Source organism: Dipodomys spectabilis, unplaced genomic scaffold, assembly GCF_019054845.1.
Source record: "Dipodomys spectabilis isolate Male_0828 unplaced genomic scaffold, ASM1905484v1 ptg000147l, whole genome shotgun sequence".
In the NCBI taxonomy this organism is placed as follows: domain Eukaryota; kingdom Metazoa; phylum Chordata; class Mammalia; order Rodentia; family Heteromyidae; genus Dipodomys; species Dipodomys spectabilis.
The window spans coordinates 16451684-16466980 of record NW_024870824.1 but is presented as its reverse complement, the minus strand read 5'-3'; the positions used below and the strand labels follow the sequence as shown (position 1 = coordinate 16466980).

At 45.0% G+C, this 15297-nt stretch overlaps 1 protein-coding gene across 1 annotated transcript in view; it reads right to left on the bottom strand.

The window, feature by feature from the left end:
* The window catches only part of Arhgef37 (Rho guanine nucleotide exchange factor 37), a 32404-nt gene extending 17709 nt beyond the window's left edge, over positions 1-14695 (bottom strand). Inside the window, exons 1-3 of the mRNA XM_042692100.1 lie at positions 14508-14695; positions 12670-12793; positions 9245-9392 (exon numbers count right to left, since the gene is read on the bottom strand). Coding sequence (XP_042548034.1) covers positions 9245-9392; positions 12670-12793; positions 14508-14690 — 455 coding nt within the window. The 5' untranslated portion in view covers positions 14691-14695. The remainder of the gene's footprint in view (positions 1-9244; positions 9393-12669; positions 12794-14507) is intronic.
* Positions 14696-15297: the final 602 nt, after the last annotated feature.

Sequence of the window (15297 nt, the reverse complement as noted above, 5' to 3'; positions counted from 1 at the left end):
GCCCCAGCAGGCTTCTGGGAAACTCACAGAACTTAAGCCCTCAACTATCCAAGTGTGCATCCAGCAAGAAAACTCTCAAAGGCTTTCCAACTGGCCACCGGCCTCTCCAGAACACAGCACTGACCTCTTGTTCTGCCTAATGACATATCCCCAGACCAAATGTCCAGGGAAGATCATCTGTGAGGCTAAGAATAGGAGGAGCAGGTGGGAGCCCCCTGGGAGGCTGCAGGGTGGGAGTGGGGATTCCGATCAGGACATGACCATGTGTCCATCTGCTCTTACCAGGGCTGTTCTGGAGTTCAGCCAGCTGTGGGCAGCAGAGGTGGGAACTGTTGGCAGACACTTGGAAAAACCCATCATCTGGGCTGATTTTCCACAGGAAAGAACCAGCTGCCTCCTAGACAACTGTCACCTTACAAATTGGAGGACATAGAGTCCTTAAAGAGACAATCAAATCCCTTCTTCACAATCAGCCAGGAGTCACCATCGAATGATGACCACCTGCACAACCACCTACACGCACAGAGGTAACTTGGAGGAAACGCTACATAGCCTCTCACAGACAGCAAAAACACAACAAGGTGCAGAGCTGGGTGTTCGGGAAGTAAGAGGACATCTTGGTGGGCAGATCACTTGGAGGATCACTGAGCAACTTATGAATGCACAAATCCTTCCTTCCATTAACCCCAACCCCCATCTCTGCTCCCCTGGAAGCACTGGCTCCAGTGAATGAGGATAAAGGGTAGAAGTTTCTCTGCAACTCTCTTGATGATTGCAAAACAATGCAATTGGAAACAATGTCAAAATCCATCAGTAGGACAATGGTCAAGAAAACCAGAGCTGTCCTGGAAGGAACCCTGCGCAGCCATGACAAAGACCACAAAAGAACTATTTATAGCATTGTGAAAGATATCATGACTGATTAAATGAAATGTTACATCAGCATGGGAAGTAGGAACTCCTTTAAAAAAAATTTACCCACCTACTGCCTACTGCCTGTCTATGTATCTACCTATAAAGATACTGAAAACATTACATTGAAACATTAACTACTAGAGGAGAAAGAGAGACATGGGATACCACTGGTATGGTGGCACATGCCTGTAATTCCAGTTACTTGAGAGAGAGAGATAGGGGAGACTTTAGCTCCAGGTCAGACTGAGGAAAAAAGACACTCCCATACCCTGCCATCTCAACTGATACATTATGTGTGGTATTGTGTCCCTGTGGGCCCAGCTACCCTGGGGGCCAGTGAGAGGACAGTGATCCAAGATGGCCTGACTGAAAAATGGTAGACCCTATCCAAAAAAATACCTAAAGCTGGGGCTGGGAAGTTGGCTTAGTGGTAGAGTGCTTGCCTAGCATGCATGAAGCCCTGGGTTCGATCCCTCAGTACCATAGAAACAGAAAAAGCTGAAAGTGGCGCTGAGGCTCAAGTGGTAGAATGTTAGCCTTGAGCAAAAGAAGCTCAGGGGTAGTGCCCAGGACCTGAGTTCAAGCCCAGGAACTGGCTAATAATAGTAGTAGTAATAATAATAAAGCCAAAAAGAGCTGGGGATGAGGCTCTCATGGTGGAGTGCTTGATCTAACACAAGGCTCTGAGTCCAAACCCTGGCACAACTGAAAATAAATAAATAAATAAATAAACCCAAACAGAAATGAGACTAAGCTCCCTTGGTCTTCAATGGACTTTTAATTTTTACCTTATATACTTAGTATTTGAATTTCCTTTTTTTTAAATAAGCATATAGTAATTAAATCTATGTGTATATATAAATACACATATGTCACACACATACATACATATATGCATGTGTGTATGTTGCTGGAGTATGAAATCAGGGTCTTTTACTTACTAGGCAGGTACTCTACCGTGTGAGCCTTGCCCCCAGCCCTACTTTTATATGTAAAACAAACACAATTAGCCTTCTCTAAACCTGCTGCCCCAGTCACCATTCCATAAGCACAGGTTCCAGGGCTGACCCACCTCTACCAGACCTCTTCTACCCTCCATGTGAGAGATCCTGCCTAGACAAAGCTTTCTGCCTGCTGCTAGGGAAAGTCTTTGCCCTCTATGGTTCTAAGAGGGACGAGTCTTTAAGAGAAAAAATAAGGCCAGGAGCTGGTGGCTCATGACTACAATCCCAGCTACTCAGGAGGTTGAGATAGAAGGATCACAGCTCAAAGCCAGTCCGGGCAGGAAAGTCTGTATGACTCATCTCCAATTAACCACCAAAAAGCTGGAAGTGGAGCTGTGGCTCAAGTAGGAGAAGCCAGACCTGAGTAAAAAAGCTCAGTGGTAGTGCCCAGGTCCTGAGTCCTAGACCAGTACCAAAAAAATAAAATAAAAAACACAAGATAACTGAACATTCTGCCTAGGCCACCCACCTACCCTAGTTAAAGGCAGGCCAGCATGGGTTTTGGAATTGGAAAGAATTAAATTAGCGGTACCGTGGATATTGAGAGAGCTGAGAAAGAACTATTTGTCATGTTCCTAGCTGGCCAGGCTCAAGGAAGCCAAGATTACTCACTGTTCCAGAAGGAAGGAACTCAACAGTCATGCTGACAGGAAGAATGTCATTCCTGGCACAGCACTAGACTACATATCCTCATGGAGAGCATTTTTAAATCAGCAGGTGCTTGGTGGGCAGGGAATGGTGCCTGGAAGCCTTGTGTCATGTGTCCCTCTGAACACTCAGAGCATGAACAAGGGCCTCAAAATATACTGCAACTTCAAGAACCCAAACATGTTTGTGACCTTTAGACTCTGTGCAGCCCCATGGCACCACACTGGAAATAACTGACATGCTCCTTTTGATACATAAGACTCAAATCATTTGCCAGAATGTCACCTCAAGCTGGGCACTGGTGGTGCACAGCTGTAATCCTAGCTAATCAGGAGGTGAGGATGAAAGTTCAAAGCCAGTCTGGACAGGAAAGTCCGTGAGACTCTTATCTCCAATTAACCACCAGAAAACCAAAAGTAGAGCTTTGATTCAAACTGGTAGAGCACTAGCTTTGAGCTGAGGAGCTCAGGGATAGTATCACCCAGGCCCTGAGTGTAAGTCCCATGACCTAAAAAGAAAAGAAAAGAAAGAAAGAGAGAAAGAGAGAGAGAAAGAAAGAAAGAAAGAAAGAAAGAAAGAAAGAAGGAAGGAAGGAAGGAAGGAAGGAAGGAAGGAAGGAAGGAAGGAAGGAAGGAAGGAAGGAAGGAAGGAAGGAAGTCACCTCTCCACATTTTCCTTGCCTCCCAGTGGGCAGTGCCAGCCCAGCTTCAACCACCTGTTCTCCTCTTTCTCATATCACATACACAAGGAAACCAGGATTGTTTTCACTGCAGTTACTACTCTGTGATACACCTCCACGCCTTCATTTTCTTGTACTTCATGAACACATGGCTTAGGACTTTTCTTTCCTTAAATACATACTTATTTATTAAAAGTAGATGCCAGCATCAAATGATTCATCACATCTATCACAGTCCTCCAGTGTTCACACACGGAAAGACCTACTCTGTGTGTGTGTGTGTGTGTGTGTGTGTGTGTGACAGTACTACAATTTGAACTCAGGGTCTACCACTTTTGCTTGTTTTTTTTGCACTCAAAGCTGGCAGTCTATCACTTGAGCCATACCTCCACTTCCAGCTTTGTGTGTGTGTGTGTGTGTGTGTGTGTGTGTGTGGTGTGTGTGTGTGTGTGTGTGTGTGTGTGTGTGTGTGTGTGTGTGTGTGTGTGTGTGTGTGTGTGTGTGTGTGTGTGTGTGTGTGTGTGTGTGTGTGTGTGTGTACTGGTCCTGGGGCCTAAACTGAGAGCCTGGGCAGTGTCCCTGAGCTTTTTTGGTAAAGACTAGCACTCTACCACTTGAGCCACTCCTCTACTTATGGATTTTTTGGGTAGTTAATTTGGAGATAAGAATCTCAGACTTTCCTGACCAGGGTACTTTAAACTACCATCCTCAGTCTCCTGAGTAGGTAGGAGTATAGGTGTGAGCCACGGATGCTCAACCATCTCCACGTTTTTGCTGCTTAACCAGAGATAAGAGTTTCTTACATTTGTCTGCCCAGGCTGGCCTTGATCCTCAAATCTCAGCCTCCTGTGTACATAGGATTACAGGCACAAGCCATTGGTGGTTGTGTAGGACTCATTTTTATTAGAAATTGTTTGCATTTTATTTCTCCCTTATAGATTGCTATTATATTGGTTTTTCAGTCACACTTCTAGGTAGACTTATTTTTCAGGATCTACTGCAGGATGATAAATAAATAATACTTGTGATTAAAAGGACACATTGGGACCAATGAGTAGAGAACTACAGTATAGCTCAGAGGAAATAAAATCCCCACCTGGCCATGAGGATAAGAGTGGGAATTCAGGGGCTGGGAAGGTGGCTCAGTGGTAGAGCACTTGCCTTGCATGCATGAGGCCCTGGGTTCAATTCCTCAGCACCACATAAGCAAAAAAAAAAAAAAAAAGAGTGGGAATTCACTGTCACTTGGGTGCCGTATGCTGACACTCCACCAAGTGCTCTTCTGACTCCCATCTGAGCCATGAAGAAACTAGGTTTCAAGATGTCAAATGGCTCTCACAGTGAGGGGCAGATTCTCCACCAGCAGCCTGGTTACTGGCCCTCTGAGAAAAGCTGACTGCAGAGGTGTGACAAAACGTAGCCTGGAGGCTGACTTGAACTCCCTCTCTCTCCCCTCTACACACAGTAATTCTAATATGTCTCAGCTCATGGCAACACTGAACATCTGCATAGTGTTATATCTCAGGCTTCTAGAAAAATCTGAGGCTGTGGCCACAGGGACTTTGTTCTATATGGCCATTTAAGCCAATAATTTGCAAGCCTGTCCCACCTAGATGTGGAGTCTGTTTGCTAGCTCAGGTCTGGGCTGACCATAGGACTTGACTGGACTGTCAGCTCCAAAGTCCTTGCCTTCTCCCCTGCCTGAGACCCCTGCAGCCACCAGGTATCCATCCAACCTTCAGGAAGAAGAAAAACGATGCAGCCAAAGCTGCAGACCCATAATCAGCTACAGATGACTGCACATAGGATGGGTGCTCAGCCATGGGTCCTCAGAAGAACCACTTGCTGAGCCCAACTGAATCAGGCAGAAATGTGAAGACACCAATGTTGTCTTAAGCCACTGTATTTTGAGGAGACATCATCTAGCACAAGTTGCTCCGTAGCAACAATTCCCAAAGGCTGGGCTACAGCTTCATTCTACATGAGATCTGTTGTCTCCACACTCTCCCGTATTCCCTTTGTCCTGCATCTGACACTCCGCTTTCCTGGTTTCTGTAGTCTGAGAGGGAAATGAGTACTGGGGCTTGAACTCAAGACCCTATATTCTTCTTTTTCTCTTTCTTTCTTTCTTTCTTTCTTTCTTTCTTTCTTTCTTTTTTTGCTGGTTTTGATGCTTGAACTCAGGACTTGGGCACTGTCCCTGAGCCTGTTTGTGCTCAAGGCTAATGCTCTACCACTTGAGCCACTTGAGTGCCACTTCTGGCTTTTTCTGAGTAGTTTATTGGAGATAAGTTTCACAGATTTTCTTGCCTTGGCTGGCTTCAAACCGCGATCCTCAGATCTCAGCCTCCTAAGTAGCTAGGATTACAGGCCTCAGCTACCAGCACCCAGCAAGACCCTATATTCTTGCTTGGCTTTTTTGGCTCAAGGCTTACCACTCTTCCACTTGAGCCACAGGTGGATAATTCCTACCCAGAGCTGGCTTCAACCTATGATCCTAACATCTCAGCTTCCTTCACCAACTTGTTGACGTTGTCCCAGAGAAGATACAACTCTTCTGGGTATAAATAAGAGGCAGAACAACTTTCAGGAAAGGGCTGACAAATTACTATTAAATATACAAAAGATGAGCTGGGCACTGATGGCTCCTGCCTGTAATCCTAGCTACTCAGGAGGCTAAGATATGAGTATCTCTGTTCAAAGCCAGCCTGAGCAAGTAAGTCTGTGAGATTCTTATTTCCAATTAACCACCAGGAAACCAGAAGTGCCATTGTGGCTCAAGAGGTAAAGCACTCACCTTGAGCTGAAGAGCTCAGGGACAGTGCCCAGGTTCAGAGTTCAAGCCTCATGACTGGAAAAAAAAAAAAAATATATATATATATATATATATGATCAACTGAAGTCATAAGATAAATACAAAATAAAACTATACCAAAGGCTAAACTCTGGTGGCTCAAACCTATAATCCTAATTTCTCAGGAGGCTGAGATCTGAGAACTAAGGTTAGAAGTCATTTAGACAAATCTGAGAAATTCTTATCTCCAATTAATAACAAAAACTTTTAGAATAAGCAAGAAGTAGAGGTGTGGCTCAAGTGTAGTGACATCTGTAGGCAAAAAGCCAAGTGAGACCATGATGCTCTGAATTCAATCCCATTAGAAAGAAGAAAAAAAGGCTGGGAATGTGGCTTAGTAGTAGAGTGCTTGCCTAGGATGCATAAAGTCCTAAGTTCAATTCCTCAATACCACATAAACAGAAAAAGCTGGAAGTGGCACTATGGCTCAAGTGGTAGAGTGTTAGCCTTGAGCAAAAGAAGCTCAAGCACAGTGTCCAGGCCTTGAGTTCAACCCTCAGGACTGAGAGATAGAAGAAAGAAAAGAAAAGAAAAGAAGAAAGAAAGAGAGAGAGAGAAGAAAGAAAGAAAGAAAGAAGGAAGGGAGGGAGGGAGGGAGGGAGGGAGGGAAAGGAATGGATGGAGGGAGGGAGGGAGGGAGGGAGGGAGGGAAGAAGGGAGAGAGGAAGAAAGGAAGGAAGGAAGGGAAAAAAACATACAGTTTTACAACACACTGTGCTGAAGAGGCTTGGCAAACAGGCGCAGGTCTCTGCAGTGCTGGGAAGGTAAACTAGGCCATTGCAGATTATCAAAATTGTCAGCCCCTGTTTCCTGTGGCCTAGCAATTTTACCTCTGGAAACATACTTTGCAGACAGACTTGCATCAGAGTCATGATGTTCATTATATTCATGATGTTTATAAATAGTCATTGTAACACTGACTGTAATAGTAAGAAAAGGGAAACAAACCAAATGTCCCTCAACAGACAGTAGTTAAATAAATCAAAGCACAAACCAGATGCTGGTGGCTCACATCTATAATCCTAGCTACTCAAGAGGCTGAGATCTGAGGATCATAGTTTGAAGCCAGCCCAGGCAGGGAAGTCCATGAGACTCTTTTCTCCAATAAACTACTCAGAAAAGGCCAGAAGTGGCTCTGTGGTTCAGGTAATAGAGCACTAGCCTTGAGCCAAAGAAGCTCAGGGACAGCACCCTGACCCTAAGTTCAAGCCCCAGGACCAGCACAAAAAAACATATATAAATCAACCAATCAGGGGCTGGGAAGGTGGCTCAGTGGTAGAGCGCTTGCTTTGCATGCATGAGGCCCTGGGTTCGATTCCTCAGCACCACATAAGCAGAAAAAAAAAAGCCGGAAATGGCGTTGTGCTCAAGTGGTAGAGCGCTAGCCTTGAGCTGAAGAGCTGAGGGACAGCGCCCAAGCCCAGAGTTCAGGCCCACGACCAGACCCCCCAAAAAATACAGCCAGGTGCTGGTAGCTATAATTGTAACTACTCAGGAGGCTGAGATCTAAAGATTGAGGTTCTAAGTCATCCCAGGCAGGAAAGGCTGTGAGATTAACCACCCAAAACCCAGAAGTGGAGCTATGACTCAAAGTGGTAAAGGGCTAGCCTTGAGTGAAAAAGCTCAGGGACAGCACCCAGGCCTTGAGTTCAAGCTCCAAGACCAATAAAAGCAAAACAAGCTTTCATTTAAGTCTGGATAAAAAGAAGATGTATTTATAATTGACTGGGCATGCGAAAAGGAACTACACAAAGACATGTAAGAGATAATTACCTTAACCTGGCAGTGGTTACTGGATGGCTAAAGAAACAAGACTGAATTTCTTGTTGTTGTTGGTGGTGGTGGTGGTGATGGGGCATGAACTCTGGGCCTGGGCGCTGTCTCTCAGCTCTTCAGCTCAAGGCTAGCACTCTACCACTTGAGCCACAGTGCCACTTGCATTTTTTTCTGCTTATGTGGTGCTGAAGAATTGAACCCAAGGCCTCACGCATGTGAGGCAAGCACTCTATCACTGAGCCACATTACCAGCCCCTGAAAATATTTTTTTATGCCAGTCTTGGGGCTTGAATTTAAGGCCTGAGCACTGTCTTAGTGCTTTTGTGCTCAAAAGCACTCTACCACTGAGAGCCACAGTTCCATTTTAGCTTTTTTGGTAGTTAGTTGAAAATAAGAGTCACGGGCTAGGAATGTAGTTTAGTGGTAGAGTGCTTGCCTAGCATGTGTAAAGCCCTGGGTTCGAATCCTCAGAACCACATCAAAAGAAAAAGCCGGAAGTGGCACTGTGGCTCACATGATAGAGTGCTAGCCTTAAGTAAAAGAAGTTCAGGGATAGTGCCCAGAACCTGAGTTCAAGCTCCAGGACTGGCAAAAAAAAGTCTCACTTGCTTGAAACAGTGATCCTCAGATCTCAGCCTCCTGTGTAGTTAGCATTATAGACGGGAGCTAATCTTACTGTGTAACCGTTTATGTTTTACAGTTTTATTCAAAATTTTAAATAAAAAAGTGTGTTCCATTCAGGTACAGGTAGCTATGCCCCTAGCTATTCAGAAAGCTGAGAAGCTAGCCCAGGCAGAAAAGTCTAAGAGACTCCATCTCCAAAATCACTAGCAAAAAGCTAGGCTAAAGACATAGGTCAAGTGGTAGGGCACCAACTGAGCAAGCAAGCTGAGTGAGTACAAAGGCCTGAGTTCAAACCCCAGTACCAAGTGAAAAAATGTGACCCTTACATGTGTGCAGCTCTAATCCCTGTCCATGTGGTAGGACTTCAGCCCTCTGTAAACCAGAAATAGCGTACACCTGCCTTCCACTACAGCTGCTGACAAATCCTGGTTCACACCATGTCACTGCCCTTCCCAACAGTAGCCTCAGTGCTGTTTGCTTAGTATTTCTGCTTTGCTGCCTCTGGACACATGGTAGGTTGGCAGGCCCTGTAAATGGCCTCCCAAGTGAGGGAGATAGAAACCACTGAGATTTGGGAGCCGCTTGTCTCAGCAGCATGGCTTGGCCTATCCTGACTAATACAGGTATAGATACCGCCAATTCCTGAAGTAACATAAGCAACTGTATGTAGGATTGAGACTGGAACTGCCCTTGGGTCCAGGGTCAGCGGGGCAGGAACAGGGGTTCAGGGTCCATGCCACTCACACCACTGTCTCAATGATGCTCTGGATCTCCTGATGCAGCTCTGGCTCCTCCCGGTACGTCTTGAGCAGCAGCAGGGCCTGGTCATAGCTGGCACAGTAGACCTTATAAACACGCTCAAACTCCTCTTGAAATTCCAGGAATAAATTACCTGAGGGGGAGCAAGCGAAGGGGTTAGCATGTTTCTGCATGTCCCCTTGCATGGAACAAGGAGGTGGGGGTGACACTGTCAGACTCCTCCAGCATGTCACTGTGGACCAGTTACCACATCTGCCCAAGTTTGCTTTCCACCTGCTTCCTAAGGCTTGAGTGAAAGAATGGTGTAGGTTGAGTGCAGGCTGAACACAGGCTGAGTACATCTAGAGAAAATATTTAGCACTAGCACTGTTTTAGACTGGATTTTTTCCCCCAGATTTTGGAATATTTACATTCATAATGAGATGTCTTGAGGATAGGACCCAAAACTAAACATAAATTTCATTTATGTGTCATTTATATACATAGCTTGAAGGTAATTTGATAGCATGGTTACAGTGCATCTAGGGGTTTTGTTTTGTTTTTTGGTGGTACTAGGGATTGAATTTGGGGCCTCCCACTTGCTAGGTAAGAGCTCCAATACTTGAGCCATTCCCCTTAGTCATTTTGTTTCTTAGTTTGTTTTTTACTTCAATCTTACACTTGTGTCCTGGTTAGACTGCTTCTGAGCAACAGGAGTTACAGGCATGTGTCATCATGACCCGCCCAGGAGTACCTATGTTTTGACTGTGACCTACTAGGAGAGGTTAGGTAAGGAATTTTCCACTTGTGGCATCCTATCAGTTCTCAAAAATTTGAATTTTGGAGCATTTCAGATTTTGGACTTAAAGATTAAGACTGAAGCCAGGCACTGGTGGCTCACACCTGCCTGCAATCCTAACTACCCAGGAGGCTAAGATCTGAGAATCACAGTTCAAAGCCAGTCTGGTCAGGAAAGTCTGAGAGAATCTTATTCTCCAGTTAACTACCAAAAAATTGGAAGTGGAAAGCGCTAGCCTTGAGCAAAAGAGCTCAGGGACAGCATCCAGGTCCTGAGTTCAAGCCCTACAACCAATAACAACAAGAAGAAAAAAAAGATTAGGGATTATAATACATGGTATCTATAATCACATCAACAACAGCAATTATATTCATACTGAACACTGCTTTACACTGTGCTTTACAAAATACCCTTATGACCACTGGCTTATTTTTTATTTTGTGAAACTATACAACCTAGGTAGGCCTTGAAGTTTTGATCCTCATGCCTCAGTGCTTGGATTACAGGAGTATAGCACTACACTCTACTATTATTAGCTTATTTTATATTTACAATTAACTACAGGTGTGCCAGGTGCTAGTGGCTCATGCCTGTAATCTTATTACTCAGAAGGTTAGCTACTTAGCTAAACATGAGGATCAATGTTCAAAACCAGCCTGGGACTGGGTGCCGGTGGCTCATGCCTATAATCTTCACTACTCAGAAGGCTGAGATCTGAGGATTGAGGTTCAAAGCCAGCCCAGGCAGGAAAGTCCGTGAAACTTTTATCTCCAATAAAACCATCAGAAAATCAGAAATAGTGCTGTGGCTCAAGTCGTAGAGCACTCGCCTTGAGCTGAAGTGCTGAGGGACAGCGCCCAGGCCCAGAGTTCAAGCACCACAACCGACAAAACAAACAAACAAAAAAGCCTGGACAGTAAAGTCCATGAGACTCTTATCTCCAATTAATCAGAAAAAAAATGAAAGGGAAAATGTGACTCAAGTGTAGAACAGCAGCCTTGAACTAAAAAGCCAAGAGTTCAAGCCCTGAGTTCAAGTTCTAGGACCCGCCCCCCTCAAAACTTAACTGTATCTGAGAAGTACATCCAGGAAACCCCAGTTTACCTACATGTAGTACAGTACAGGTAGCCCCTAGTGAGAAAAGGACTTGTGTTAGAACTAGGGCCCAGAACAGATGCCAGAACAGATGCCATAGATTGTTGTGAAAGATAATAAATCATTCATAGATTCTGTATGTTCAGATTCAGACAGCCAGGGATCAAATATAATAATCAAAAGGCCAAGTATGGTGGCTAATCTCAGCTAGATAAAAAGTTGTAGGTAGGACAATTGAAGTCCAAGGCCAGCTCCAGGCAAAAATCAGAAGATTCTATCTGAAAAACAACCAAAAGAAAAAGGACTCAATGAGTGGTTCAAGTATAAGTATGAGTTCAAGTCCCAGTACTGGCAAAAAAAAAAATTTACTACCCAAGGACCCAAACCCTACTTTGGCTCAGGTCTAGCCAATCCTCAGGATGAGCTGACAGGAGACATCCCTCAGGAAACTGGGAAGAATTTGATAAGGAAAGATGGCCCCAAAGCTGCAGCTAGGGAGAATCTAGACAAGGTCTGTCACCTGCAGAGATGACCCAGTGGGAGCCAGCTTGGCATAGCCCTGACATCTAGAGCCATTCTCATCATCTCTGTAGCATGGAGTGGTCCCCAGGAACATGACAAACATGACAAAGGAACTGTGTCACAACCAGTGTGACCAGGGGCATGGTGATCCCGCAAGCAAAGGAAAGAGGAAGAGAGAGGCAGGAAGGGCAGGACTCCAAAACAAGGAGAGAGAGAGAGAGAGAGAGAGAGAGAGAGAGAGAGAGAGTGTGTGTGTGTGTGTGTGTGTGTGTGTGTGTGTGTGTGTGTGTGTGTGTGTGTGTGAGATTAAACTAGGGCTTGAATTCAAGACCTGGGCATTGTCCTTTAGCTTTTTCATAGCTTCTTCACTCAAGTCTGATGCTCTACCATTATGAGCCACACCTCTACTTCAGGCCTTTTGCTGATTAATTGGACTTCTTTACCTGTGCTGGCTTTGAACTTTGATCCTCAGTTCTCAACCTCTTGAGCTAGGATTATAGGAGTGAGCCACCAATACCCAGCCTCTTCTCATTCTGGTCCTGCCTCATTTGATAGGAGTAAGTCTGTCAAGAGACTGTTTAAGAATTTTTCCTAAGGCTCAAACATCTCTTACATTTCTATGATCATGTCATAGAAAAAGGGCAAGACTTTTTGTGGCAAAACTTGGTTGAAAAATGGAGACAGCCTGCAGAATCCAGCATAGCCTGACCTGGCACATAAACCCATGGAAGAAAAGAAAAGCCAAATGAGTTCTTTGTCCTCTCTTTGGCCAACCCTAAGGGACAAAGGAAGAGGAGGCTCTGTATGCCCCTAGAAGTTTATGTTATTGATCTCCAATGCATCATAAGGAGAGCGATCTTTAAGAGGAGAGTAGGGCCCAGAGACTAGATACTATCTAAGTGCCCTGCTGCCTCTGAAAGGTTGTATTCCAGGTTGGTTCCACTGAGCTGCACTTCCCAAGAACTCTGGAGACAGTTGTCCAATGAGGAGAAGTTGCCAAGGCTCCTTTGCCTACCGATGAGGTGCACTTGTTCCTCTTCCTTGGATGCTGTCTCCTGAAGCCCATGAAGAAATCGGCTGTTCACCTGGACAATCTCATCCATGTTTGAGAACAGGACATTCAGATCCCCTGGCAGCAGCTGGAAGGAATACAGAGCCATGGGAGTTGGGTGTGGGAAGTCTGCAAAAGGGCCTTTGTTTAGCAGGGCTTGGAAAACAGACCTGAACACCACTATCAGGGCCCCATCTCTCTTGGGAAGACTGACTGCTCCAGAAAAATGCAGTTGTAATCCTAAAGCTTGGGGCAGGGGGAGAGGGAATTGTAATCTTAAAAATCAGGCATTGGCCATCCAGGTACCAGTGGCTCATGCCTGTACTTTGGCTACTCAGGAGGCTGAGCTCTGAGGATTGTAGTTCAAACTCAGCCCTGGAAGAAAAGCCCATGAGATTCTTATCTCCAATTAACTACCAAAAAAGCTGGAAGTGGGGCTGTGACTCAAGTGGTAGAGGGCTAACCTTGAGCAGAAAACTCAAGGACAGTGCCTAGATCCTGAGTTTAAGCCCCAGGACTGGCACACCCACATACACAGACAGACAGACAGAGAGAGACACACACACAATAATAATAATAATAATAATAATCAGGCATTTTCATTATTCTACAGAAAAAAAAGAAAGATAAGGAGAATACCCAGCATGGAAGGTAAAGTTGAACTGGAGTTCTATCCTAGGTCTGCTGCCAACTGTTAGCTTTCTTCTACCAGTTTCCCCATCTGTCATCTGCCAGTGGGAAGTGAGATCTCCTTCCAACTCTGTCATACTTGGCACTTGCCACCATTTTGTGAAGATGTATTCCAAACTCTAGCCCCTATAGCCAGGCTATACCACATTTAAAAAAACAAACGAACATGGGACATCTACATATATGTGTGGCTGTGGAAGTATAGTAGTGCTCTCTCCCTCTCTCTGTGTGTCTCTCTGTCTGTCTCTGTCTCTCTGTCTCTGTCTCTTGTCTGTCTGTCTGTCTGTCTCTCTCTCTCTCTCTCTCTCTCTCTCTCTCTCTCTCTCTCTCTGTCTCTCTCTCTGTCTCTGTCTCTGTCTCTTTTGGTGAGAAAGTCTTTATGTAGCCCTGCTGGTCTTAAACTCCCAGTCCTCTTGCCTGGGATTACAGGTTATGTGCCAACACACCAGCTTGCAGGCCTTGATTTTTTGCTAAAAATAAGTAAGGATATATATTAGGTTGTTTAGTGCCTACAGAGAAAAGTCCTTATTGATCTAAAGGGTTTAAATAAGATACATGTTTTACCTTCTACCTTATTTGCTTTGGTATTTTACTCATTCAGCAATCACTAATTGAAATTCTATTATGTGTCAAGAGTGAGATATGTAGAACTAAAAAGAGTCTGCAGAGCTCACACTCTTGAAACTTTATAGAGAGAGTTGTATTTTTTTAGAAACTGGGAGGAAAGTGATGCAAAACTTAAGCACTATCTATAAACCCAGAACAGTGGCACTTTCCCCGTACCACTGCCCTGCAGAGCAACAATTCAAATATAGGTCAGTTTAAGCCATCTATATTAAACTGGAAAGGGACTGTTCCTTAGCTCACTTAATTCCCTGAGATAATTATTCCTCTCTCCACTTAGTAGACGGATACACCAGGATTCTGAGCCATTCAAGACCTTGGGGAATGTGGCATGGGCAATAAATAGAGTCCTAGGGCTGAGATCAAGATATCAAACTTCATACCCTGCCCTCTTCCTTTCCATCAAGCCTTCCCAGGGTGAATTTGAGGTGTCACAGGTAACCCAGATTTGCCAGACAGAGAGTCTGTGTGTGACCCCATTCAAGTACCTGCTGGAGGCGGCTCCTGATGTCAGAGGTGCAGAGGTGGAGCATGTGTAGATAGGAGACCTCTGTGTCCATGAGCTCCCTGATGGCCAGCCTCTGATGAAGCAGAGATCTGTCCTCAGCCTGACCTTCCAGGCTGGGACTCTCTGACCTGGAGGAGAGCTCATCTGCCTCAGGATTGGCCATGTTCACAGGCTGTGGAAAGAAAAACAAAAAGCAAAACCTGATTCACTCCTGGAAAACTCTATTAAGAAATGCTAGATATGGGCTGGGAAGGTGGCTCAGTGGTAGAGCACTTGCCTTGCATGCTCGAGGCCCTGGGTTCGATTCCTCAGCACCACATAAGAAAAAAAAGCTGGAAGTGGCGCTGTGGCTCAAGTGGTAGAGAGCTAGCCTTGAGCTGAAGAGCTGAGGGACAGCATCCAGGCCCAGAGTTCAGGCCCCACGACCGGACCCAAAAAAAAAAAAAGAAAGAAAGAAATGCTAGATGCATGCCAATGGCTCACACTTGTAATCCTAGATACTCAGGAGGCTGAGATCTGAGGATCATGGTTCAAAGCTAGCCTGAGCAAGAAACTCTTATTTCCAATTAACCACCAAAAAGCTTGAATTAGAGTTGTGGCTCAAGTGGTAGAATGCCAGCCTTGAGGGATAGAGCCAAGGAACAATACCCAGGCCTTGAGTGGGAAATTTGAAAAGGCAAAAAAACTCTCAGATCATTGCTGACATCTTAAATTTCTTTCCTACGATGTAAGCAGTGTGCTTTTCTGACTTTTCTTCTAATTTTCCCCTA